General features: G+C 45.2%; 1 protein-coding gene across 2 annotated transcripts; it reads left to right on the top strand.

Annotated features, from left to right (window-relative positions):
- Positions 1-685: 685 nt before the first annotated feature.
- On the top strand, positions 686-25,426 carry NCMAP (non-compact myelin associated protein). Of its 2 annotated transcripts, none has more exons than XM_032227120.1 (4): positions 686-853; positions 20,075-20,170; positions 21,745-21,829; positions 25,166-25,426. In XM_032227120.1, exons 2-4 carry the CDS (start codon positions 20,086-20,088, stop codon positions 25,311-25,313), a joined length of 318 nt encoding a protein of 105 aa, XP_032083011.1. In that variant the 5' UTR covers positions 686-853; positions 20,075-20,085; the 3' UTR covers positions 25,314-25,426. The 2 variants fall into 2 exon arrangements, with proteins under 2 accessions (XP_032083011.1, XP_032083012.1); XM_032227121.1 differs by lacking the exon at positions 686-853 and adding an exon at positions 18,734-19,434.
- The last annotated feature ends 2,132 nt before the right edge of the window (positions 25,427-27,558 follow it).

Below are 27,558 nucleotides of genomic sequence, written 5' to 3'. Positions count from 1 at the left end.
CTAGTCCTCAAGATGACATGCAAAATAAAATACTTTTTAAAAACACACCAGAAAAAGCTATTTGGGTAAAACCAAAATGATAAGGCTTCAGGGCACCAGGTGTATTTTGTGCTTCATGAAGTGTAACTCAGTTTTTACACAGTGAGGTCTATTGTCTCTCTGCCTATACATAGGCTATTAGTAATTTCGAAAAGCAAATGCTCTGGATACATTTTAGTAAGGTAAACCAGTGTTTTTCAACCATTGTGCCGCGGCACACTAGTGTGCCGTGACATAGTGTAAGGTGTGCCGTGGGAAAAACACTTTATATATAGTCAATATAGGCACAGAGTTAAATTTTTTTAACATTTTCTAATGGTGGTGTGCCTCGTGATTTTTTTCATGAAAAAAGTGTGCCTTTGCACAAAAAAGGTTGAAAAACACTGAGTTAAACACTACCAAGGGGCGGGGAGGGAGAAGGAAAACACAAGCTGCCTTGATGCAGCCCTATCAAAGCGAAAGGTAGAGAAGCGCGCTCTGCACATGCTTCAGAGCGCTCTTTTCCCTGTCCACCACGCCCCCCCCCCCCCCGGGCCCAAAGATAAAAAGGGGCGCAGGACCAGCTCCCTCGTCCTTCTCTTGGGAGAAAAAGGAGGCGCTGAGGCTGCCTCATCCTCGATCAGCTGCCGGGGCGGAGGAGGAAGCGGGCTTGTCCCCGCCTGGGCCAGCCCAGCCCGCCGCATCACCTGAAGCAGGACGCCCGGGGAGGGGCCGGCCGGCTCGTGCGCACCCTGAGCAGCACGGCGACCGATGGCGGCGAGCAAGGCTAGAAGACGCTCCAGGGCTCCCCGCTAAGAGTCCTGTCCGGGAGAAGGTGAGTGGGCGCCGCGGATCGGGACAGGGGAGGGCCGGGCATCCCCGAGGACGGCGGGGTCAGAGGGGCCAGCGCCGCCGGGAAGCGCGCCCACCTCCTCCGAGGGGCACCGCGGTTGTCGAAACGCTCAGCCGCTCGCTGCCCGCGTGGAGCTGCCTCCCGACGTGGCTCCACGCCTTTCCATTCTCCGCCGCCCCTTTGCTGGTGGGTTTCCCGGAGAAGGGGCGCGGGAGCAGCGGGACCTGAGAGGCTCCCCGGTGCTGGGCTGGCGAGGCCGATGGTCCTGCCTTCTGCGAGGGGTGCTGGGAGCGCGGACATCCCGCTGCCGCCCTTCTCCATCTGGGTCCCTCAGGTGGGTCGGAGGACGTTGCGATCCTTATTTGGAACTCCCGGAGGACTTTGGACTGCGACTCCCAACACCTGCAGGCTCCCACTGAAGAAAGCTTTACACAGGCTTCTACACCCAGGCACCCCGGGAATAAATAAAGGCCCCGCCGCTTTCCCGCTTTTCCAAATCTTTGAAAGCGGATCCCCGAAAGAGACCCTCCGCTGAGCCCGTTGGTTCTCCGCCAGTGTTTTGGTTTCCCTCGGTCTTGCGTAGCGCAAAATCATTAGGCAAATTGGGCGCCGATTAAAACTGTTCCTCCTTCTTCGAATCTGAATTCTTCCCTCGGTGCAGGTCGCGGCTTTCGGAGAGGTTGGGGTGGCCTTAAAGCGCCCAACGGCGTCCTTAAGACTCCCCCTCCCTCTCTCTCTCACACACACACACTTTGTCTTTCTCTCACAGTCTCTCTCACACACAGTCTCTCTCTCTCTCTCTCTCTCTCTCTCTCTCTCTCTCTCTCTCTCTCTCTCTCTCTCAGACACACACACACTGTCTTTCTCACTCACACCCTCTCTCACACACAGTCTCTCTCACGCAGTCACACACACACAGTCTCTCTCACACAGTCTCTCTCTCTCAGACACACACACACACTGTCTTTCTCACTCACACTCTCTCACACACAGTCTCTCTCTCTCACACACACACACACAGTCTCTCTCTCTCACACACAAAGTCTCTCTCACACACAGTCTCTTCTTTCTCTCATTCTCTCTCTCTCTCTCACAAACACACTTTGTCTTTCTCTCAGTCTCTCTCACACACAGTCTCTCTCTCTCTCTCTCTCTCTCAGACACACACACACTGTCTTTCTCACTCACACCCTCTCTCACACACAGTCTCTCTCACGCAGTCACACACACACAGTCTCTCTCACACAGTCTCTCTCTCTCAGACACACACACACACTGTCTTTCTCACTCACACTCTCTCACACACAGTCTCTCTCTCACACACACACACACAGTCTCTCTCTCTCACACACAAAGTCTCTCTCACACACAGTCTCTTCTTTCTCTCTCTCTCTCTCACAAACACACTTTGTCTTTCTCTCAGTCTCTCTCACACACAGTCTCTCTCTCTCTCTCTCTCTCTCAGACACACACACACTGTCTTTCTCACTCACACCCTCTCTCACACACAGTCTCTCTCACGCAGTCTCTCTCTCTCAGACACACACACACACTGTCTTTCTCACTCACACTCTCTCACACACAGTCTCTCTCTCTCACACACACACACACAGTCTCTCTCTCTCACACACAAAGTCTCTCTCACACACAGTCTCTTCTTTCTCTCATTCTCTCTCTCTCTCTCACAAACACACTTTGTCTTTCTCTCAGTCTCTCTCACACACAGTCTCTCTCTCTCTCTCTCTCTCTCAGACACACACACACTGTCTTTCTCACTCACACCCTCTCCCACACACAGTCTCTCTCACACAGTCACACACACACAGTCTCTCTCACACAGTCTCTCTCTCAGACACACACACACTGTCTTTCTCACTCACACTCTCTCACACACAGTCTCTCTCTCTCTCACACACACACACAGTCTCTCTCTCACACACAAAGTCTCTCTCACACACAGTCTCTTCTTTCTCTCATTCTCTCTCTCTCTCTCTCTCACAAACACACTTTGTCTTTCTCTCACAGTCTCTCTCACACACAGTCTCTCTCTCTCTCTCTCTCTCAGACACACACACACTGTCTTTCTCACTCACACCCTCTCTCACACACTGTCTCTCTCACACAGTCTGTCTCTCTCAGACACACACACACACTGTCTTTCTCACTCACACTCTCTCACACACAGTCTCTCTCTCTCACACACACACACACAGTCTCTCTCTCACACACAGTCTCTCTCACACACAGTCTCTTCTTTCTCTCATTCTCTCTCTCTCTCTCTCTCTCACACACACACACACACAAACACACACACACACACACGCACACACAAACACAGGCTTATAGTCTTAAAGGAAGGAGGTGATTTAAAAATTGGAATTTCTGTAGGAAGTGAAAGCCAAAAGTACTTTTTGACTAGCTGGCTGGGTTAATTATCCACACACATACCCCTTTCTGGAGTGGGCAGAATTGCTTTCCTTGGGAGTTAGGGTTTTGTCACCTTGTTTGAGAACTTTTCCAAGTGGGTATTGATATGATTTAAGTAACTAAACCAGATAAGGCCCACAACTTAGTTGTGAGCAAAGATATAGAAAATTATATCCCGAATAAAGCGGAGTACAGATTTTAAATTTAAGAAGGGGAGATGCGCAGCAGCCACTGACCTAGGAAAGAGTATACTTTTTATGGGGCGGGGGGGGTGCAGTGTTTAAAGCATTTTATCAATATTAATCTGAATTGTTAAGGCAGCCTTTGTATGACGTGTCAATAATTATTTTCTTACTATTAATCAGTACCTATGGCTTACATTTACATAGTGTGAGATTAATGTGGGGTTATAGTTGTATAGCCTTTATTGTCATTGTACATCATGTATAGAACAAAATTGGTTAGAGAAACACCAAATAAAGATTTACATTAATAATTGATACTTAAGCAGTTTGTTTTTCCTTTAAGCCTGAGAGCTGTAGGGTTTTTTAAAGATAGTTTTTAAATAAATTAAAATGACCAGGTCACTAAAACCTTCAGTGGCTATGTAGAAGGAACTATTTCATCTAATGTGGTCTGAGTTAGGTAAATTGTGTGCACAATAAAATAAAGAAATGACTTAATTTTTAGGGGGGAATTAAAAAAAAGAGAGCTATTTTTAAAAAACCATCTCTTTCGTGGATCAAACAGGCTGGAACAGTGGTGCAAATAAAGAACTGGCTGGAATGCGACACGTCTCCTGGGCACCAAGTTGAAGGAGATACAACTAGCAGAAATCTCGGCAGAATTAGAATTTGGCCATTTATGTCTTTTAGAGCAGGGGTCTCCAAACTCGGCAACTTTTAAGATTTGTGGACTTCAACTCCCAGAGTTCCTCAGCCAGCAAAGCTTCAACTGGAAGTTGAAGTCCACAAGTCTTAAAAGTTGCCGAGGTTGGAGATTCCTGTTTTACAATCAGCCCAGCACTGTCATTTCCACACTGGTGATTTACAACCTCATTCAGCAATTTAGAGAGATTTAGAATCCCTCTCCTGGTGATAGATTGTGGTGGAGATGAGTCGAGGATGCTGTAACTTATTGCCGGGGAAATGGCCTATGACATCCTCGCCTTCACTCTGAAAAAATGACTTGTCAGTTTGAATTAGGGCAGCAATTCCATTCTACGTTGTCATGATGACACAGAGGATCTCTAAATACACTTGGAGTGTTTTTCCTTTATCGTCGAGCAACTGAACTCTCTTCAGTCACTTTTCAGTACCTTCTACATCTTCGGAAAGTGCTATTTGTGTATTTATTTATTTATTTGACCTATCTGCCCCTCTTCTCTTGCCTAGAGAGACTTTAGACAGCTTACAATCAATAAAAAGCACAATAAGACGCTAAAACAGAAAATAGTCACAGTATGTTGGATTAAAAATTGACAAAGATGTGGAGGAAGGGAGCAAAATGCACACAGAGAGGAGGTGGGGGTGGGGTCTTATCTTAATCCTCTAGAATGAACCTCAGACCAATTGGTGGAGCCAGCTGCTCAGACACTTTCGCAAGGCCAAGAAGGTGGGGTTGGATTTCACCTGGGGGATACATGATGTTCTGGAGGGCAGGAGCAATGCAATGGTGGGTTCCGGATCCCGGTCCAACCGGTACGGTTGAAACGGCCTGGCATCATCCACATGGATGCGCACAGCACGCACAGGCGTCTTACTGTCCAGTGACGCCTCTGTGAGCCTCCGCGACATTCCAGATGCTCAGTGTTGCGCAGAAGCTGTACGTGCCATGTGCGTGCTCAGAAACACCGAAGACTTTAAAGACAGGAAAGGAACTAGGGTGGGTGGGTGGGCCCTCCGGAGCACCCTACCGGAACGGTACCCCGGCAGACTCCAGTACGCCTGTATTGCAGCATACCTCCTGCAACCCACCACTGGAGCAATGTGATTGTACTCAGCTGGTGGTCATTAGGCTCCTCTCCAGACTATAAAAAGACTCCTTGTGCACACGGCCCTCTTTGCAGAAGTCAACGCAGGAACTAATGTTGGAGAACATTATGGTGAGCTTGGCAGGCTGGATTGCTGCCAAGCCTTATCTGTGCCGGTTTGCTGCCAAGGACCTGTCTGTCTGTTAATTAAATGCCGTAACTTATCTTTGGCTCGGAGTGTGTGTTTTGGTGTGGGGTGATGGGGGTCAGAACAGTTGGGTAATGCAACATTTGCAAAGAAATAACCAAGCACAGAAGCTCCAAGCGCAGAAAAGGGTCTCCTAGAACTGTCATGGCGAACCTATGGCACATATGCCCGAAGTGGCACGCGGAGCCATGTCGCCCGTTCCTCTTCCGGGTTTCTGGCATGCATGCACAAGCAACAATCAGCTGACCTTTGTGGCAGTGCTGGAGACTGGAAGAGCTGGTCTTCTGTTTTCTGGTGTGAACATGTGCGCCGGCCAGCTGATTGTCATATGAACATGTGCGCCAGTAACTGGAAGACTTGCTGGCCGGCAAATGTGTGCACCGGAAACTGGAAGTTCATTTTCCAGCATGCGCATGCCCCCTGGGCAGCTCCTCTTCTGGGTCACGGCCCAGACGAGCGTTCACACGCTCCCTTTTCAGCACTCAGTGCCAAAAAGATGCACCATCACTGCTCTATGCTGATGACATGTTTAACTCCACCTCCTAGTTCTGCCCGCTCTCCTCCTACAAGTTTTTGCTTTTCATATTGTTGATTCAGTTCTTCTTTTTATCCTGGTGCAAGTAAAAAAACAACAGCGGGCATATTTTTGTTGCCAGGTCTGTGCCTAAGGGCTATTTAATCAATGTAAAGTGACAGTTATACTTTGAAAATGTCAACATTCAGACACTTTGAGTGTTTGCTTTGCTGAAGAAGATAAATATTCTTCTCTGTATACTTGGCGTGTTTCATAGAGCAGCCTTTCAAAAGCTTTGGCCTTAATGACATTTTTAGCCCTTGATCTCTTCACACAAAATGCCACATCTAGTTTTTCCATCACGTATTTCCTCGCTTCCTTCTAGTTGCCTTGTTTATAGGGGAGAAGCCATACAGGTCGTCCTCAACTTACAACCAATTGGGACTAGAATTTCCATTGCCAAGAGAGACAGTTATTAAGTAAGTGGTGTGCCCAATGTTACAATACTTTTTGCCATGCTTGTTATACAAATCATTGCAGTTGTTAAGTGAAGCATGCAGTTGGCTGTTAAGCAAATCCAACTTCTCCCGTTGACTTTGCTTGTTGGAAAATAGCTGGGAAGGTCACAAATGAAGACCATGTGACTCTGGGATGTTGCAACCTTCATAATCTCCCGAATCTGTAGTTGACCATGGACAAGTGCAAGAATTGCTTGTAAGTTACTTTCTATAGTGCCATGGTAACTCCAAATGGTTGCTAAAGAAATGATAGTAAGTTGAAGGCTGCCTATTGTTAAGCCACAGAGTGTTGGAGCCCTTTACTTCATTCTATACTCTTCATTCTCCTTGTTCTTTTAAAAAATTATCTTATCCTTTTCTCCGAGTCCTTGCTTCTTTGCTTTCCTTCCTCCTATGACGCCATCAACAGACCTTAATCCTCCTTCTTGTGAGGTCTCCTTCTCAGTTCTCCTGAAGGCTTGTCCTTCTATTTCAACGGTTGAACAGAAAACCTATTTTTATTCCTGAGCTACCAAATGTTCTATGTCCCCAGACCAGCTCTGCTGACCTACATTGCAGACTACATATCAGTGGTGAGATTCTATTTTCTTTTACTACCGGTTCTGTGGGAGTGGCTTTGTGGGCGTGGCATGGCTTTGTGGGCGTGGCAGGGGAAGGATACTGCAAAATCCCCATTCCCAACTCATCCCACTAACCTGCTTTCCAGCTCCGTTCTCCTGTTCAGGGCAACAAAAGAAGATCAGCTGGGAGGCAGCAGGAGCGGGGTCAGCCTATTTGCCGGTTTTCCGAACTACTCAAAATTTCTGCTACTGGTTCTCCAGAACCTGTCAGAACTGACTGAATACCACCTCTGCTACATATATGTAGGAAGTGACACTTGAATACTGTTGCAGATAGTGGATGTTCCTGGCCAGCTCAAGGCAGCTGTTCCTCCTCCTAGCATTAGGAACCCACCAGATCAGCAGTTGAATCTTCCCTGACAGGACAGAAAGAACCTCTTTAGATGCTACACCAGAGGCAGAAAGTGAGAAGTACAGCTGGGTTTTCAACCTCGAGTACTGCCTTGTTCCACTACTCCAGATGCAGGTGGCTCTTTCTGTTTGACAGCAACTCTGGTGTGGGTCCCTGTAGAATCTGCATCTCTCTGGAAGGAATCTGGGACAACTCACTGCAGCCAATGCACCACAGTAGAAAGTCAGCACCCCCCCCCCCGAGAATGAAATATTTTGGGGAATATTAAAAAGGTAGGATAGAATATTTCCCCTAAAGAAGAAATGGAAAAAAAATATTAAGGGAGGCAGAAATTAGCACCAGTCTTTCTGCCCCAAGCAGAAACTGAGGTGGGCAGCTTTTAGAAATGCAAATTTGGTCATCCGTTCAGAAAGATTGGGTCAGACGGATATTCCAAATAAGCAATTAGGCAAGACAAGATTAGCTCAGACAAACACCTAGGATTTTCATTTCCCCTTTTGTCTAAGAGCCAGACATGACCCCTACATGATCACATGGAAATCCAGAAGGAATAAAACCAGGGATGGGTTTCTGTTGGTGTTACTGCCAGTTTGGTGCGCACATGTGCAGTTGCTTTTAAATAGATCTGCACATGCGCAGAACATTAAAAATGACAAAAAACCATGCTGTGGCGACCGGGAAACTGGTTCAGGGGCATGGTGAGCCTGCTGTTCCTACCGGTTCAGCGACCCAGTCGCCATTTCCACTACTGGTTCCCCTGAACTGGTGAGAACCGGTAGAAACCCACTGTATAAAACCCACCCACTCTCAACTCCATTTTGTCAGCTGTCCCAGAACTGCACACTGTATGCGTGGCAGTTTTGTTCATCAATAAACTTTCCAATCAGCCTCCATTTTATTCCCGGCTTGGAACTGGACTTCAATTTTTCTTCCAACACCACAGGGAACTAGCCATAGAGAAACTTGTCACAGGCAATTTGTTGTGGCAATTCGCCGTGGGTCAACTCACTGCAGGAATTGGAATTGGAATTGGAAAAGTTTATTTATAGGCCGCCCTTTTCCCTGGGGGGACTCAGGGCGGCTTACAACTCATAGGGAAAGGGGATACAAACAATGTCACATAGGCACAATACATAATTAAAAAGAACACAACATTCATACCATTCGGGTGGGGATGGATTACAATCTTTAGCCCCAGGCCTGACGGGATAGCCAGATTTTAAGGGCTGCGCAGAAGGTCTGGAGGGTGGTGAGGGTACGAATCTCCACGGGGAGATCGTTCCAAAGGGTCGGAGCTACTACCGAGAAGGCTCTCCTCCGCGTGGTTGCCAGTCGACACTGACTGGCAGATGGAATCCGGAGGAGGCCTAATCTGTGTGATCTAATTGGTCGCGAGGAGGTAATTGGCAGGAGGCGGTCTCTCAAGTATCCAGATCCACTACCATGAAGGGCTTTATGGGTGGCAAGTAGCACCTTGAAGCGCACCCGGAGATCGACAGGTAGCCAGCGCAGCTCGCGGAGGATAGGTGTTATGTGGGTGAACCGAGGTGCACCCACAATCACTCGCGCGGCCGCATTCTGGACTAGCTGAAGTCGCCGGATGCTCTTCAAGGGCAGCCCCATGTAGAGCACGTTGCAGTATTCCAGCCTAGAGGTCACAAGGGCACAAGTGACTGTTGTGAGGGCCTCCCGGTTCAGGTAGGGTCGCAACTGGCGCACCAGGTGAACCTGGGCAAATGCCCCCCTGGTCACAGCTGACAAATGGTGGTCAAAGGTCAGCTGTGGGTCCAGGAGGACTCCCAAGTTGCGAACCCTGTCTGAGGGGTGTAGTATTTGACCCCCCAGCCTGAGAGATGGAACACTTGCCAGATTAGTGGGAGGGAAACACAACAGCCACTCGGTCTTATCCGGGTTGAGCACAAGCTTGTTAGCCCTCATCCAGTCCCTAACAGCTTCAAGGCCCCGGTTCATCACGTCCACCGCTTCATTGAGTTGGCACGGGACGGATAGATACAACTGGGTATCGTCCGCATATTGATGATATCTTATCCCGTGCCACCGAATGATCTCGCCCAGCGGTTTCATGTAGATGTTAAATAGTAGGGGGGATAAGACCGAACCCTGCGGCACCCCATATGTTAGGGGCCTAGGGGTCGATCTCTGCCCTCCAACTAACACCGACTGCGACCTGTCCGAGAGGTAAGAGGAGAACCACTGCAAAACAGTGCCTCCCACCCCCACCTCCCGCAGTCGTCGCAGAAGGATACCATGGTCGATGGTATCGAAAGCCGCTGAGAGGTCAAGGAGAACCAGGATGGAGGCGTGGCCTCCATCCCTGGCTCTCCAGAGGTCATCGGTCAATGCGACCAAAGCGGTTTCAGTGCTGTAACCAGGCCTGAAGCCGGACTGGAATGGGTCGAGATAACTAGCTTCCTCCAAGGACCGCTGGAGCTGGAAGGCCACCACCTTCTCAACAACCTTCCCCACAAAGGGGAGGTTGGAGACTGGACGATAATTATTAAGAACAGCTGGATCTAAGGATGGTTTCTTCAGGAGGGGTCTCACCACCGCCGCTTTAAGTGCGGAGGGAAAGACCCCCTCCCGAAGGGAGGCGGTAATAACCGCCTGGATCCAGCCCCATGTCACCTCACTGCTGTTAGCAACCAGCCAGGAGGGACACGGGTCCAGTACGCAAGTGGAGGCACTCACAGCTCTCATGGCCTTGTCCACATTGTCCGGGGCAACATCCTGAAACTCAACCCAGCGATGGTCTATCAGATTATTCCCCTGTGCCTCGGCTGGATCTGCAGAATCGGAGTCCAAGTCCGACCGAAACCGAGCAACTTTGTCCGCCAAGAACTGGACGTAATCCTCAGCCCTACCCTGCAGGGGGTCCCCCGTATCCCTCCTATTTAGGGGAGCGGGTTATCCTGAACAGGGCGGCTGGGCGCGACTCAGCGGACGCAATCAAGGTGGCAATATAAGATCTTTTCGCCGTCCTAATTGCCCTGATGTACTCCTTGATGCAAGATGTTAAAAGTGCTCGGTTCGATTCAGACTTATTGGACCTCCATGCATGCTCTAGGCGTCGCTTCCGGCGCTTCCTCTCCCGGAGCTCCTCGGTAAACCAAGGAGGCCTCCGGAATCCACTGCCTCGGAGCGGCCGTAGTGGCGCGATCCGGTCAAGAGACTCCATCGCTGCTGAGTTCCAGGCAGCAACCAGAGTCTCCAGGATAACTCACCGTGGGACAAGAATTACACCAATATCAAAGAAATGGTGGAATAGAATCATTAAAGAAAGGATGCGAAAGGAGGGGCAAAATGAAATGTGAATGACAAAAATCACAATACTATTTTAATTATTTTAAATAATGAAATTGAATTGTTGAATGGTGAGTTAGCCATGACGAGTTGGCCTTGGCAAGTTGACAGTGGCCAGTTAGCCACCAAGGGTTGGGCATAGCGAGTTGTCCCATTTCGCTCTGGAAGTATGTCTTTCATTTCCATGTGTAGATGTTCTCATCCCAGTGCAGAGGTGGTATTCAGCCGGTTCTCTCCGGTTTGGGCAAACCGGTAGCGGTAGCTGCGGGAGACTCTGCCTACCACCACCACCCCGACATAATGCGCGAGCACTGCGCCTGCTCACATTTGCGAACTGGTAGGAAAGGTAAGTGAATCTCACCACTGTCCCAGTGGCAGTGGCATAGCTGCAGCAATTTTTACAGCATTGGGGGGAACTGAGAAACCCCTGCTGCACTCTCTGTGATATATCAGAATTTGCTGCCATCACCTCCTTTGGACAGGAAAGAAACAGAGCAGTGTAAACAGGTCAAAGGCTGCTATTTATTTGTTGAGGGGGGGGGGTTGTTACATTAGTTGGTGATTGTTTCTTGGAATTCAGGAAAGCCTGCAGAGGAATTAATTCAGGAAATTCATTTTGCTCTGCAGGAATTGCTGAGTTCTTCATTTTTCTTTGAGGAAATTTTTCTTTGTCCTTTGCTGATGGCTTCTCTTCTTCATTATTGGAGGCTGGTAGGGAGTCCATTGTGTGGAATTCCGCTGTTTCAAAACAGCAAAAGGGATTTGTGGACAGAGAAAGAAACAGCCCCTAATATGGCCTTCCTTTTTCAGCCTGGTTGCTTAAGGTTTATAGGGGACGTGATTTTTATTGCACATTGACATTAAACATATGTATGTATGTATGTATGTATGTATGTATGTATGTATGCATATATGCATATATGCATATATGTATATATGTATACACACACACACACACACACACACACATACACACACATACATACATACAGACTGTTTGGGGTCCTTTTCTGAGTTAAAAGATAGGAGGAATTTAATTCTTCCTCTTTGCCAGATACTTAAAATCAAAAATGATTCTTTCCTGGCAAAATCCCCCAGAGTTTTCTTTAGCAAGATTTATTGCAGTAGGATAGCAATAGGGTTATAAGAATTTCAGCAACTGAATTGTTCTGGTGTTTTAAAACTGGGTTTTTAAAATTTACATCTACTGGTTGAGTCTTTTTGCTTGTCTAAGTGCCATCCTATGCATAAACAGGAAGGCCTTTTCATCGATAATGGGGGAACATGTTGTTCTGACCCAGGCTTCTTTAAAAAGCATGAAGCCGAGTCTTGGTCCCAGCAAAACCTCTTTTATTTACACAACTGTGAATTCCTTTCATTCACAGTCAGCAAGGCTTGGCAAACAGTCTTTCAGAGGAATGTTTATCTACACGCACCTTATCTCATTTGGAGAGCTGCCAGATAACTAGTTTCCAAAAGCAGGGCAAGACAAAACTTGGCACAGAGTCTCTTATAGTCACAAACAGACCTTTCCACTCTTGAAACGACCGAATGAACAAATGGTTTCCTGCAAAAGCCCACTCCCCTTTCACTCCTCTTCTGTTTCCTATGGGAGGGACCAATCACCTCCAAGGTATGGCTTTACTCCCAAGTCAACGTTGCTTTCTTAATTGTTCTTGTCTTCTGGCAGCTCTGTGCATGGGCACACTGGGAACAGGCTCCAGCTGTTCCTCTGCCTCACTTCTGTCTAATTCCCTCTCTGCCTCTGACACAGAACCCTTGTCTGAGCTTTCCTCAGCCCCCAGGACTGGCCCATGTTTCTTCCCAACCTCCTCGCTGTCCAACTCTGCTGCCATAAGTTTTGCAAGGATATGATCTACATGTAAAAATGGGCTAATCAGAGAATTGTGGGGTCTTGTCATTTTCAATTTAAGCTCCTCCTTCTCTTTACTGTATATGACTTAAGTTGAATTGCCAAACTTAGAGTCTTCTTTTGAAGCTTGCAACGGGATTGATATGAGTTCTCCAAACCCAGGGATTTCTGTTTGCTCTCTTCCTGCTTTATGCATGTTTTGCAAACAGTCGTTTGAATGGCATGCGTGTCTGCATAAGTGTCATAAACAAAAATATTTCTATGTAGGCTTTTCCCTATTGTTCTTTCAAACAAATGTCCTGGCTTGCAAAATTTGGGAAACTGTGACTTGAGACATGTTTGGGCTCGTGCTTCGGTTTGAAATTGCAGCATTCAAAATTTCACCACAAACGGAGTTCTCTCTTGCCCAATCCTATTCTTCTCTGTATAAATGAATTGCTCCATGTGCATAGAGATGGAACACTTAATATTTTCTTTACATGAAAAGGCTCTATCTGAAAAGATCCAACCTTACACAATGTCTTTTTTCTGCTTGCCCACCACATCACCAGCCTTAGAGACAGAGGTGGTACTCAGCCAGTTCTGACATGTTCTGGAAAACTGGTAGCGGAAATTTTGAGAGTGGGGAGGGAATAGGGATTTTGTAGTATCCTTCCCTTGCCACAGTGGTGGGTTGCTCCCGGTTCAGCCAAACTGGTAGTAGCAGCAGGAGGAAGCTCTGCCCACCCGCTCAGATGCTTCTGCGCATGCGCAAAAGCATCACGCTTGGGAGCGCACCCGCACCAGTAGGGAAAAAGTTGCAACCCACCACTGCCCTGCCACGTCCACAAAGCCACGCCAACAGAACCGGTAGTAAAAGAAAATTGAATCCCACCACTGTTTAGAGAGGAGGGCAACCATGGAGGGTGCAGCATCTAGCCAGGGTCTATGGCAGTGTTTCTCAACTTCACCAACATTAAGATGTGGTGACTTCAATTCCCAGAATTCCCCAGCCAGCACATCCTTGTATATTTGTTGTTATGATGTTCAAACCAGTTTTATTTGCAAAGTTGTGGCTGTTCCAGCATCCATGTGGTCACGTGTTTGTGATTTCCAACACTCCCTGCCAGCTTCCCACAAGCAAACTCAGCAGGAAGTCTGCAGGAATTCGGAAGTCACTTCCGCTTGTGCTGCTTTTTTGCCTGCCTGTGCTCATTTTCAAAGCAAAATGATGGCAGTATCATTCCAGAAAACGTGAGGTTCATTCTAGTCACATCAAACTGTACTACCTTTCTCCCTAAGGATGACCCAACAGGTCACAAATTTCCTAGTGATCATTAAAAGTTGCTAGCCATCCCAGCTTTGAACAAGCAAATTGCCTACTACTACTACTACTACTACTACTACTACTACTACTACTACTACTACTATTTGAGAAATAGGGAATTGTTCTGTGTTTAGGTAAGAAACAGATTATTTGGGAGTCAGTTTACAACTAGGGGCTATTCAGTTGTGCCTCCTGGCTAGAACCTGGAATCAATAGGTGCTCAAAAGTTGCAATTGCACCTCCAAGTCCATCTTCTGAGTTTTAAGGTGAGATTCTTCTTGTTACCATCTAAGCGTTCAAATTTCCTTCCAATTTGGAATAACTTTCTTTGCCCCTTTTCTAGAGTTTGGACCCCAACTCTCACGAATCCTGGATGCCCTTGGCTGGAGGGAAATTGGGTGTTCTTGATCCAAGCTTGAATCCATGTCCTGAGCTGCTCCCAGTCCATCACAATATTTCTTTCCCTAGAAACTCAGCGTGTCTCTCTCTCTAGCCGCGCTCTTTTTGTCAAGGTCTTGAGTCAATGAGATGCTTTCTGTAGAAAGCAACCGTATTTAGCATTATAAATAACTTAGAAATGGCCTAATTATCTGGTTTTCTATATATGCTCTCACTGTTTCCCAGGTAGCTGCTTGTAGGTAGCATGTGTTCTTGCACTGCTAAGATGCTGAGCTTGTCGATCAGAAGGTTGGCAGGTTGGTGGTTCAAATCCCTAGCGCTGCGTAACAGAGTGAGCTCCCATTACTTGTGCCAGCTTCTGCCAACCTAGCAGTTCGAAAGCATGTAAAAATGCAAGTAGAAAAATAGGAACCACCTTTGGTAAGAAGGTAACAGCATTCCGTGCGCCTTCAGCATTTAGTCATGCCAGCCACATGACCATGCAGACGTCTTTGGACAGCGCTGGCTCTTCAGCTTTGAAATGGAGATGAGCATCACCCCCTAGAGTCAGGAACAACTAGCACATATGTGCGAAGGGCATCTTTACTTTTACCTTTACCTATGAGCTTTTACATGTCAACTCATTCTGTTCCATGTGGAATTTGAACTGGACCAGTTAGACTTCCCTGTTGAATGTGCGTCATCTGCCATAAAAGTCAGGGAGGAGGGAGAGGAGCGTATGTGGTGGAGAGGTGTACAGTAAGTGTTAGACTGCCTCCGGAGAAGCCCAGATTTGAATCCCCCCCCCCATGCCATTGAAAACTCCCATAGGGACTTTGTGGCCCGTTTTATGACCTTTCTTGCCCCAGTTGTTAAGTGAAACATTGCAGTTGATAAGTAAATAAAATAGTTGTTAAGGGAATCCATCTTCTCCATTGATCTTCCTTGTCCAAAGGTCGCAAAAGGTGATCACATGAACTGGGGACTGTAACAGTTATAAGTGTGAACCAGTTGCCAAGCACCTGAATTTTGATCACATGACCATGGGCATATTTGCAACAGTCGTATGCAGCGGTAAAATCCTCTGAAGTCTGCTACCGGTTCGGTGAGTCTGCTACCAAGCACATGCTTTGTGTGCATGTGCGCCTGAGGCGCACCTGCACAGCAGTTAAAAAGGAACATTTTGAAGCCTTCTGAGTCTGCAAAGGTAAATAGAACAGCGGGGGGGGGATCCACTGTGCCACGCGATTTAAATTAGCTAGAAAGCAGGAAATCTGACGATTCTAGCTAATATAAATCGCGCATCACAGTTGATAGTCGGAAATACCGTTTGCCTGAACTGGTAGCATTTTTTTACTACCAGTTTGGGCGAACCGGTAGCATTTTTTACTACCAATTCGGGTGAACTGGTAGCATTTTTTTACTGCCAATTTAGGCGAATCAGTAGCATTTTTTACTACCAATTCAGGCGAACCGGTAGCATTTTTTACTACCAGTTTGGGCGAACCGGTAGCATTTTTTACTACCAATTCAGGTGAACTGGTAGCATTTTTTACTACCAGTTCAGGCAAACCAGTAGCATTTTTTACAACCAATTCAGGCGAACCGGTAGCATTTCACCCCTGGTTGTAAGTATGAAAAACGGTCAGAACTCACTTTTTTCAGTGCCGCTGTAACTTTGAATGGTCGCGAAGTGAACTGTGGTGAGTTGAGGCCTTCCTGTTTGTGTTTTGGTAACACTCTTCCTGGCTTTGCAAAGTCAGCACAGAAGCAGAATCCTGTGGAAAGCAAGGATCGAGTCAGCACCTACCCAGAGAAGTGGCTTCTCTGTTCCCTTTAGATTGGCCAACACAGCAGCCAGCACATTGAAAGAAAGCTCTTTTGTTTGCCCATCCTCCCCAATCAAAAATAAAGGTGCAAGATTGAAAAGCAGATGTGCCCAGCCCTAGAGAGAAAAAGAAAGAGCTTTAATATTCAGGGTGAGGAAGAACGGAGTGCAGCTGCTGGGTGGTATGGCTCTCTCTGAAAACAAGGATTGGACTTCTTCCTGTTCTCCCTGTAATTGTCAGGCCTGCAGCCATCTTTTCTTTTGGATCTTTGGCCTGCCACACTTTCTATTATTCTGCTTTGCATTTTCTATTGTGGGAAAATGGGAGGGGGAATTGTATGGAGTTAGATGATATGTAGCCACAACAAAATTCTTTCTAGAAAGCCAAGGTCATCCTTTGTCTTTGCACCTCTGCACCTGACCGGAACAGGATGGGTGGAACGGCCTGCATGACAGTGTAAGATTGGACCATGTGATGCATTCGTGGGTGTGGGGAAAAATCTTGAGCTTTCACCTGGGTGAGAAAACCGGGAAGCTTTCAGATTCAGGCTTTCCCAGATGTGCCAACATGGCTCTCTTAATACATTGGAACTTTGAGAATCCTTTGCCTCAGACTCTGATTTAATTTTGGATGCAATTTGGAACCCTAACAGTAACATTAATTGGGCTGCAGGAACATAGTGGGAAAACTGCTACTCCGAAACAGGATTGTTCCAGGGTACAGATGGTCCTTCTCTTACAACCATATTTGGGATCAGAATGTCTACTGTTAAGCAGGGAGGTTATTAAATGAGTCATGCCTGATTTTATAACCTTTTTTTTTTGCAATAGTGGTTCAGCCAATTACTGCAGTCATTAAGTGAATCATGTAGTCATTAAACAAATCCAGCTTTCCCCCCACTGATTTTTGCTTGTTCAAAGATGGCTGGGAAGGTTGCAAATGGTGATCACATGACTCCAGGATACTGCAACTATCCTAAATACATGCTGGTTACCAAGTGCCTGCATTTTGATCATGTGACTATGGGGAATGCTGTGACTGCTGTAAGTGTGAGGACCAGCCGTAAGCCACTTTTTTCCAATGCTGTTGTAACTTCAAACGGTTGTTAAACAAATAGTTGTATGTCAAGGATTACCTGTGAATGATCTCCATCGCTTTCAAAATCTTGAAAGCCATGGTGACGGATTCAGATGTGGTTAGAAAAAATGGTTGGACAGAGATTAGAATCTAAACCAGAATTATTTTTATTAGAAATTATAACAGAAGGTCATATAAAGGGTCAACATATTTAATATTACATATTATAACAGCAGCAAGAATGGTATGGAAAAGTGAAAATATACCTTCAGAAAAAGAGATAATAAAGAAAATATTGATTTGCGCTGAAATGGATAGATTGACGTTAGAATTAAAGAATAAAGGAGAGACAGAATAACATGATATATGGAATAGATTTTACCAGTGGGTGGAACTAAGAGGTGGAAGTTGGAACAGGAAATAAGCAGGATTTGTAGAACTGAAATGTGATGTAGTATGTGTAAATATAAGTATAATGGGCAGAAATTTTTTTTATAATTAGTAAGGTTTGATGAGTATATATTATATTTGTGCTATATTTTAGTGTGTATGGCAGAGATAATATCAGGATGGTTGCACGGTGTCCAATATTTTAATATGAAATGAATTTTTTTAAAAAAATCTCAAAAGCCACGTTTTGATGCTTTTTGCATGTCATCCTGAATGACCAACCAGCTAATCTCATTTGTGTGTAGTGTGTTATACAAAGCTTGTCTAGTTTAGGGGTCAGTCATATGCATAGAGAAAAAGAAAGTTGTTGAGTAGCTCTAATCCACAAGCCATATTGGGTGAGTGGCCACAATTTGTAAACTGTTAAAACATTGGATTAGAGTAGACTATAAATGTAGTCCTTGTCTTATGAACACAATTGAGTCCAAAATTTCTGTTATTAAGTGAGACATTTGTTAAGTGAATTTTACCCCGTTTGCTAGACAAGGAATAATGAATGGAAGCTGATCAAGAAGAGATTCAACCTGGAAGTAAGGGTAAATTTTCTAACAGTGAGAACAATCATCCAGTGGAACAGAAGTTGCTTTCAGAAGTGATGGGAGCTTCATCACTGGAGACTTTCAAGAAGAGACTGGACTGCCATCGGTCAGAAATGGTGTAGGGTCTCCTGCTTGGGTGGGGGGTTGGATTAGATGACCTACAAGGTCCCTTCCAACTCTGTTAATCTGTAAATCTGTAAATCTTTGTTGCAGTTCAAAGGGCAGAATATTGAGGAGAGGGTTTTTTTGGGCCACTGTTGACAAAATAATAGCTAGCAGAATCTCTCCCTGCTGAAAGGATCAGCCAGAGGCAAACGCCTTCTAAAAATGCAAATGTCTTCTAGCTTGTGTGTCGCTTGGCCCTTAACCCCTGCTTTAAGACAATATTGACTCAGCTTTGCTGCCCCCCCTCCCGAAAGAGGGACAACCCACCCACCCCACTCCATTTTGACCGTTCATAGCCTCATGAAACGGCAGTGAGATGTTCCATGGAGGCCTTTAGGGGGCATGGATATGATGCCTAGGATGGTGAAAGGATCCTGCATTAGAAATTGATAGCCAGCTGAGAGACAGAGAGGGAGGGAGGGGCTGGTTGAGCTGCAAAGGAGAACTTTGGAACAAGATTCTTTCAACCAAAAAAAAAAGGAGAAGTTGGAGAAAGAGGATCCCTGACCACATTAGATGATTGGGTTACAAAAGTAGGTCATCGTTGGGTCCACAAAGGCACCATTCACTTGGAGGAGAATGACGGCCGTTATAGGTTCAGATCCAGAGTTATTTTCATGTTTGCTGCTGCCCGTTTTGGCTGGAAACTCTGAGACCGCAGTACACAGTGCAAACAACTTTGCAATTCAAAGCATTGAAAGCTTGGGGCAAAACTCTCAAGAGACACCAGTGGGGCAAGGGGCAGTGGTGGTGGTGGGGGAGGCATGTTGCCAGCAATGAGCTCAAGTTCCCTGTTAGTTTTTACTTGTGCTACCGAAATTTCATTTAGCAAAGTTGCATTATGGAGCAGAGTTATAAGTTTCCGTATTACATGCATAGTAGGTGCTGGGCTCCATTCACCAGCCTTTACAGCCAGCAGTGATTTTTCTAACCATTTCTTCAGCCATGGGAAGAGCCAGATAACCGCTGTTTTTATTTTCAAGTTTTAAACAAGACCTCTCCTGTCTATTTAAGGTAGGAAATGTGACAACGTTTGCTAATTGGCATGAATTTCCTGCAATTACAACACAGAAGCTGGAAATAGAGAATAAAGTTGTTTTTAGATAACTAACATGTTTGAAAAAGCACTTGCTGTTTATTATCTATATATCATGATCACTTATTCCATTTTTGCCCCTGGTAAACCTTGGCAAAGGGTTTTGTGGGGGTAGAACCACAATTGATTCTTTTTCTTTCTTTTTTTCTTTTTCCTAATTACTGTATTTTTCAGAGTATAAGACGCATCATTTTCCCTCAAAAAAGAGGCTAGAAAACTGGGTGCGTCTTATACTCCGAAAAATATGGTACCTTCATAGGGATTATTCTTTATACTATTTATGTTGTTTGTATTTTTTGCCATGTATTGCACCAGTGAGGCTAAAACCAATTTTGTTGTATACATCATGTACAATTACTATAAAGGCTATACTATACTACTACTACCGTGTTTCCCTGAAAATAAGACAGGGCCTTATTTTCTTTTGACCCCCGAAATAAGCACTTGGCGAGCCAGGGATGGGATTTGGAGGTTCTCTGAACCAGACATAACATTAGCTACGGGTTCTCCCATAGCAGCCCACCCCTGATTCTAATGTTGTTTTGTTTTTGCGCCTAGTTGGAATCAAGATGACTACAGCTGCCCCAACGCCTGAATATTCCCTGCCTTGGAAGAATGTGACCACAAAGTCTCGAGAGCAAATCCTTTATCAGAGTAAGAAAGGGCAAAGGTGGCATTGGGAGATTTTATGGGCTTTTCACCACTAAGGTGTGAATGGCCAAAAAGAAACATCTTCAGGCTCTGAATGACACAGCTCTGGATTTGCTCTGACAAAGTCCCAGTTGCTGCAGAGATGACGGGATCTGAAGAGCTGGATTAGAAATTCTTTCAACTGGAAACTTAATTGGAAATATGCATGTGGGATCCTTGGGGTTCTCTGAGCTTGGTTGTTTTCTTGCAGATGTTTCATTACCCAACTAAGGAACATCAATGCTAGAAGGGAGTCGGGTTTGCTCTCTGTTTATATACAGGTGGCTCACCCTGTCAGTGTATATGGGAGTATTGGTAGGAGTTAGAACATATTTTTAATCCTAAAGGAGTTAAAGCAGGGGTGAGATTCAGCCGGTTCTGATTGGTTTGGGCGAAGCAGATGCTAATTTTACATCTGGTTCACTGAACCAGTAGTTGCAAGGACTAGCCGGCCTCCCGCCCCACCCTCCCAGGAGTCTTCACGCAGCCTGTTTTGATGGCAGGTAAGTGCAGGGCCCGTATGAAGGCTCCGGGGGGAGGGGAATGAAAAATGGGCCTCCAGTTCCAGAAGTTAGGAAAGGGCCCCGTTTCGGGCCTCTGGAGGGCCTCGCTGTGGTGCAGGAGGCTGAGTAGGCCACGCCCACCATGGCAACGCCCACCCAGCAACCGGGGAGAGAACCGGTTGTTAAAAATTTTGAATCCCACCCCTGAGTTAAAGGTTTCATTTCAGTAAAGTATATCCATAAGTTTTAGTTTATGGTGTCAGATGGTGGTGTATAAAAATGGAATTAAGCGATACAGTGAGGAATAAAATTTAACCCTTTTTGTTTGCTTTCCTTTTATGATACATTTTTAAATCCATAACAAAACCCTCAAAAGTACAGTTATCATAATACACAATATCTGAATTGTCATTAGACCAGGCATTAAAAAAACAAAATCAGATATGTCCGAACTGATAAGTTACTGATTTATCAGGAAAAAGACACTTGGGTGTAGTGGTTAAGGCTACAAACCTGAAGACCGAGAGTTCTAGTCCTGTCTTAGGCACAAAGCCAGCTGGGTGACCTTGAGCAATGCCTGCCTCTCGGCCCTAAGAAGGAAGCAATGGCAAATTGCTTCCAAAATATTGCCAAATATTTGCAGGAGTTAGTCTGGCAGTTGGCATGAATTGACATTGACTCAAAGGCACAAATAAATAAAATTACTAAAAAGTTGTAAAAGGAGGTCTTCCATGGGTGACACAAGGACATTCTCCCCTGGCCCTTCTCCCCCAAAAAACCTTTAAGGCCATCACTGCCTTAATTACACTAATTAAATGAATGGTCATAAATCGAGGACTACTTGGCTCTTAATTGAACCTATAATAAATAATGCTAATGCTTCTAAGAAAACAGCTAAGAATAAGATAAAATTTAGGGATATTTTTGTACATATCCTAGAACATGGGAGTTATATTTTATTCTAAGCTGGCAATTGAAGTGTATTTAAAAGCCTGCACATACATGTTGCTGTTTTTCTTTCTTTCTCCTCATTAGGCTCTGGAGCAATAGTAGCAGCGATTGTCGTGGGCATCATAGTAATATTTACAACAGTTCTGCTCATCCTTAAAACGTATAACAGGTTAGTCATTTGATTTTTCTTTTCTTTCCAATTCCTTTCATTCTTTAGGAGAACAAGCTACTGACTGGAGGCAATCCAGTGGGGGGATTCAAAAATTGTACTACCGGTTCTGTGGGTGTGCCTTGGTGGGCATGGCAGGTGAAGGATACTGTAAAATCTCCATTCCCTCCCTACTCCAGGGGAAGGACACTGCAAAATCTCCATTCCCTCCCAACTCCAGGAGAAGGATACTGCAAAATCCCCATAGCCCAACTACTTCAGGGAAAGGATACTGTAAAATCTCCATTCCCACCCCACTCCAGGGAAAGGACACTGCAAAATCCCCACTCCCCACTCCAGGGGAAGGATACTGTAAAATCTCCATTCCATCCCCACTCCAGGGGAAGGATACTGCAAAATCCCCATTGCCTTCCGACTCTAGGGGAAGGATACTGCAAAATACCGTTTCACCGACAAAAGGGCACCCGACAAAAGGGCGCCCGACGAAACCGCGGTGACAAAACTGTGAGTTCTAAACTGCGCTGACGAATGAGCGCTGAAGCGCACCGACAACAGCGCGCCGACAGAAGCGCGCTCTAAGCCTAACCCTAAACCTAACCTTAAACCTAACCCTAAACCTAACCCTGACCCTAACCCTGACCCTAACCCTGACCCTGACCCTAACTCTTACCTTAACTTAAATCGTGCTTCTGTTGGCGTGCTGTTGTCGGCGCGTTGATGACATTGTGGTTTTCGCACCGCGGTTTTGTCGGCGGGCTTTCGTCGTGCGTGCATTTGTCGGGTCACGCAAAATACCCATTCCCTCTCCACTCCAGGGGAAGGATACTACAAAATCCCCATTCCCTCCCGATCAGCTGGGACTTGGGAGGCAGATAATAGATGGGGGCGGGGCCAGTCAGAGGTGATATTTACTGGTTCTCCAAACTACTCAAAATTTCCGCTACCGGTTCTCCAGAACTGGTCCGAACTAGCTGAATACCTACTCAGAGGCAATCATGCCGTTCATAGGCTGCTGAGCTGTGGGGGGAGGGGGAGCAGTGACATCACATATGTAATGACATCATTACACAAATGACATCTTGAGGTGAATGTACTTATTTTGAGGCCGTTGGGTCTGAGGAAAGCTGCTACTCTGGTTATGTGTTCTGTGAACGGTTTTTTTTTACCTCATAAATTCTGCTATTGTCACATTTTTACATTCAAGGTCTCTCTGCCGTTTTCTTTTTGTGGGAGGTTGCAAGCTCAGGTGCCATTTTTGTTTATTAAAAACACAAATGGAGGTCACCCTCAACTAACAACCACATTTGAGTCCAAAATTTCTATTCTTCAGTGAGACATTAAGTGAATTTTACCCCATTATATGACTTTTCTTGCCTCAGTAGTTAAGTGAATCGCTACAATCGTTAAGTTAGTAACACAGCTGTTAAGGGAATAATTTAATTTGTTAAGCTTCTCCATTGATTTGCTTGTTAGAAGATTGCAAAAGGTGATCACACGACCCTGGGACATTGCAACCATCATAAATACATGCCGGTTGCCAAGTATCCAAATTTTGATCATATAACTATGGGAATGCTGCAGTGGTCCCAAGTGTGAAAAACGGTCATCACTTCAAATGGTCCAGTCATTAAATCAACTGTTATAAGTCAAGGGCTACCTGTAGAGAGAGAAGCCGGCCAAGAGTTGCTTCTGACCAAAGCAGACTAAAAGCCCTGTACATAAATCCAATTGATTGATTAAATAAACCATGAGCACTTCTAGCAACAATTAATCTCTGACAATTACTCAAACTCTGACATGTTGTTAATTGCTATTTATAGTCTGTTTCTAATATAGTGCTCCATCCCAAATTCTTTTTTATAATCTGTTTCTTAATATTGTAAGGTAAGGTAAAGATTCCCCTTGCACCAGTGCTGGGATTCAAATAATTTGAATCTGTGCCCTAATGACCAGCTGAGTAGGCAGGACTTGGTGGTCATGTGACTGGGTAGGCGTGGTCAACTCAACATCACTTACATCGATGGGCGCTTTGCCTTAGCTGTTGCAATGTAATAAGGCTTAACCGAAGAGGCAGTTTCTGTAAGCAGGGCAATAAATATTAGGCTAGAAGCAACACCAGAATGTTTCCTTCCTGCCCTTCCTTACAGGATTAGCCCTGTAAAGGGGGGGGGGGGGACAAAAGGAGATTTCTTCCAACAACCGGTTCTCCGAACTGCTTAGAAAATTAACAACCGGTTCTCCTGAATAGGTGCGAACTGGCTGAATCCCACCACTGCCTTGCACATATGTGCTAGTCGTTTGTGACTCTAGGGGACGGTGCTCTGAAGCACCGTCCCCTAGCTCCGAAGACATCTCTGTGATCATGTGACCGGCATAACTAAATGCCGAAGGCGCACGGAGCGCTGTTACCTTCCCACCAAAGGTGGTTCCTATTTTTCTACTTGCATTTTTACGTGCTTTCGAACTGCTAGGTTGGCAGAAGCTGGGACAAGTAACGGGAGCTCACTCCATTACACGGCACTAGGGATTCAAATCACCGAACTGCTGACCTTTCTTAGCCACTGAGCGTCTTAGCCACTGAGCCACCACCCCAAATTTAAAAGAAACTAATAAATTAAAGTAGCAACGTCAGGACCTCCTGTGCATTCTTACTGTACAGTCCTCAATTCGCAATTGTTCATTTAATGACCGTTCGAAGTTACAAGAGCACTATAAAAAGTGACTTATGTCTGGTTCACACAGCATCTCCATGGTCACACGATCAAAATTCAGGCGCTTGGCAACTGTCGTGTATTTGCAATGGTTGCAGCATCCTCGGGGGGGAGGGGGGTGTCACGTGATCACATTTGCAACCTTCCCAGCTGGCTTCCAACAAGCAAAGTCAATGGAAGAAACCAAATGTCTTTAACAACCATATGATTCACTTAAGTACAGTGGTTTGCTTAATCACCTTGGCACAAAAAAAAAGTTGTAAAATCCATTTTGCTTAGCAACAGAAATTTTGATCCCAATTATGGATGTAAGTTGAGAGAAGTACCTATATATTTTTAGACCTGCGGAGAATTTGGGGAGGAATGCATGTAAGAGATAGGAAATGTCCTACAATCCCCCTTCCCCTACCTTGTCTCGTTTAATTTGATTTTGAACATTGTAAAGTGTATTCCCCCCAAAAAATAATTTCAGGAATATTCTCCTGAATAGAGAATGGCTTGTGCATCAGGACTGCGATTTGCAAACACTTCTCTACAACAGGGGGGTTTAGCTTTCAGGGGCCACAGCTTTTTGTCTTTTCTACCACAAGCACACTAACACAAAGTCGGCTTGATTTTTTTGTAGGCACATGAGGACCAAACGAGAGCTGGAGCCCAAGAATGCAAAAACCAACATCCCCCCCGTTTTTGGACAGGACAGTAGCACCTCTGCCAGGAACAGTGCAGTCACTTTTCTCCCTATAGACATTCACACGCCCCAAAGAAGACTCTGAAGAGGCAGCAAGGGGAGGAATAATCAGCAAGAAGTGAACTCTGCAGATTCGTGAGGAATGGAGTGGCTCCCATCGTCCATGTTTCAGTGGTCTGCTGGTCACCAATTTTTTTCTTCATAGAAGACAAAAGATGACCTCTAGCAATAGCAATAGCAATAGCAGTAGACTTATATACCGCTTCATAGGCCTTTCAGGCCTCTCTAAGCGGTTTACAGAGAGTCAGCATATTGCCCCCAACAATCTGGGTCCTCATTTTACCCACCTCGGAAGGATGGAAGGCTGAGTCAACCCTGAGCCGGTGAGATTTGAACCGCTGAACTGCTGATCTAGCAGTAGCCTGCAGTGCTGCATTTAACCACTGCACCACCTTGGCTCTGACCTCTAGGGGCAACCAGGTTGTAGAAATAATATATAGATAAACTTTCCAACTGCTTATCAGAAGGGATGGTGAGAAGCACAGCTACCATCATTCTTGGAATCAATCGTGTCCTTCATATTTTCTTGCTCTTTAATTTAGGCCCGCTTCCTATTGTCCTGTAAATGAAAATGAACCTTCTGCTGGATGAAGGTGCTGAAGACGTCAGAGGACTTAGTCTTCATCTTGGTTGGTAGCAGATAATAAAGGATCAATATTCTTTCATTTTTGCGTTCTAAAAAAGCAGAAGCAACCATTATCACCAATTGCAACCCTCTTCTACCAATGGTCAACTTTCAAAGTTAGGAGTTCCTTTTTTTGTTGGCAGAGTTGCTGTCTTTCCATAGTTTAGGGCAGTATTTCTCAACTTCGGCTGCTTTAAGATGTGCTGGCTGGATATTTCTGGAAGCTGAAGTCTTAAACCTCTTAAATTTGCTCAAATTGAGAAACAGTTTACCCAGGCAAGCAAAGAACTGGATTTCGACAATCATGTTTTGTTAAGGTTGATTTTAACCAGCCTCATTTTTTTTTTTTTTTGAGAATGAGTGTGTATTCTCCAAGTCCAATCTTCACCTAAGTGACAAATGAGTTGATAACATTAAATGGATCAAAGATAGAATTTTAGGCTGCCTTGTCAGGACAGAAGATAGATGGAGACCACTAGGACAGTGATGGCTAACCTTCTCCAGACCGAGTGCCCAAAGTGCAAGTGCATGCCTCAACCCCCAAACTACAATGCATGTGGTCCTGCACATGTGCTCCATCTCCCATGCATGCACGCCCCCACACCCTACATGCATGTGCATGTGCACCCCTGCATGTGCCCTGCCCCTGCGCATCAGAGACCCAAAGATCAGCTGGCCACCGGGAGGCATGAGCGCATGCGTGGCAGAGCTGAGCTGGGATGACGGCCCGTGTGCCCACAGAGAGGGCATTGTATGCCACCTCTGACACATGTGCCATAGGTTCGCCATCACGGCTCTATTCCAAAGACAATTTTTAGAAATTTGGTAAAAGTTGCAAAAGCAACAAGAACAAATCACCATTGATAAAAATTCAAATTAAGTATCCAGCATTTGATTATAGTACAGTTTCTAACCCGACCAGAATATTAGTAGCTTTCTATGAGAAAATGTTAATTTTTTCAAAATACAGTAATAAAATATCAAGATTTTATTATATCAATGTAATATGATAGTAGTATTTCATATAAGCTATCCTAGACTCATGACTATAATGGAGCCTGCCCATTAAGGTTGTAAGTCATGAAAGTTGTAAAATGAATTGTCTCCTGACTGATCTAATTTTATGACCTTTTTTACAGTGTACATTAAGTGAACTAATTGTTCATTAAAGGCCACTTTTCCAGAAAATCCGAAAGTAAATTTATTTAATTATTTGTTAAATTTATTTGCTGCCCATCTTGTCCTAGGGTTACTCTGGATGGTTCACAAGAGTAAAACAGAAGAAAAAAAAAGATTAAATGCAAACATAACAAGAACAAAGCAATGAAGCAATGACAATAATCAATAAATTTGCAATACTGTAATATGAATTAAAAGATAGGCGGAGCGGGAACAGGAAACACAGGAGGAAGATGGTTAGTCCAGTAACCATTTCCATGCTGGGTTTGGGCGAAAGTGTAAAACACAGTCACTGTTTATACGGTTGTGTAAATGTGAGCCAGTTGCTGAATGCCCAAAATGCAGTTATACAATGGCAAAAGATGGGATGTTCATCAAAATTTCAGAACTGAAATACCAGATGACTCAAGAAAGCCACGTGTTTTTCAAGCAGCACAAAATCCTTGTACCTAAAAAAAGCCACAGA

The sequence above is a fragment of the Thamnophis elegans genome, chromosome 12 (assembly GCF_009769535.1).
Source record: "Thamnophis elegans isolate rThaEle1 chromosome 12, rThaEle1.pri, whole genome shotgun sequence".
Classification (NCBI taxonomy): domain Eukaryota; kingdom Metazoa; phylum Chordata; class Lepidosauria; order Squamata; family Colubridae; genus Thamnophis; species Thamnophis elegans.
The sequence above is the reverse complement of the archived record's forward strand: the minus strand, read 5'-3'. Positions and strand labels throughout refer to the sequence as shown.

What these genes read in the sequence shown, in the direction of transcription:
- NCMAP (XM_032227120.1), top strand. Translation starts at nt 20,086, where the DNA reads ATGACTACAGCTGCCCCAACGCCTGAATATTCCCTGCCTTGGAAGAAT. An exon ending in AGAGCAAATCCTTTATCAGA is followed by an intron (nt 20,171 to 21,744) that starts GTAAGAAAGGGC and finishes TCTCCTCATTAG; the next exon opens with GCTCTGGAGCAATAGTAGCA. An exon ending in ATCCTTAAAACGTATAACAG is followed by an intron (nt 21,830 to 25,165) that starts GTTAGTCATTTG and finishes ATTTTTTTGTAG; the next exon opens with GCACATGAGGACCAAACGAG.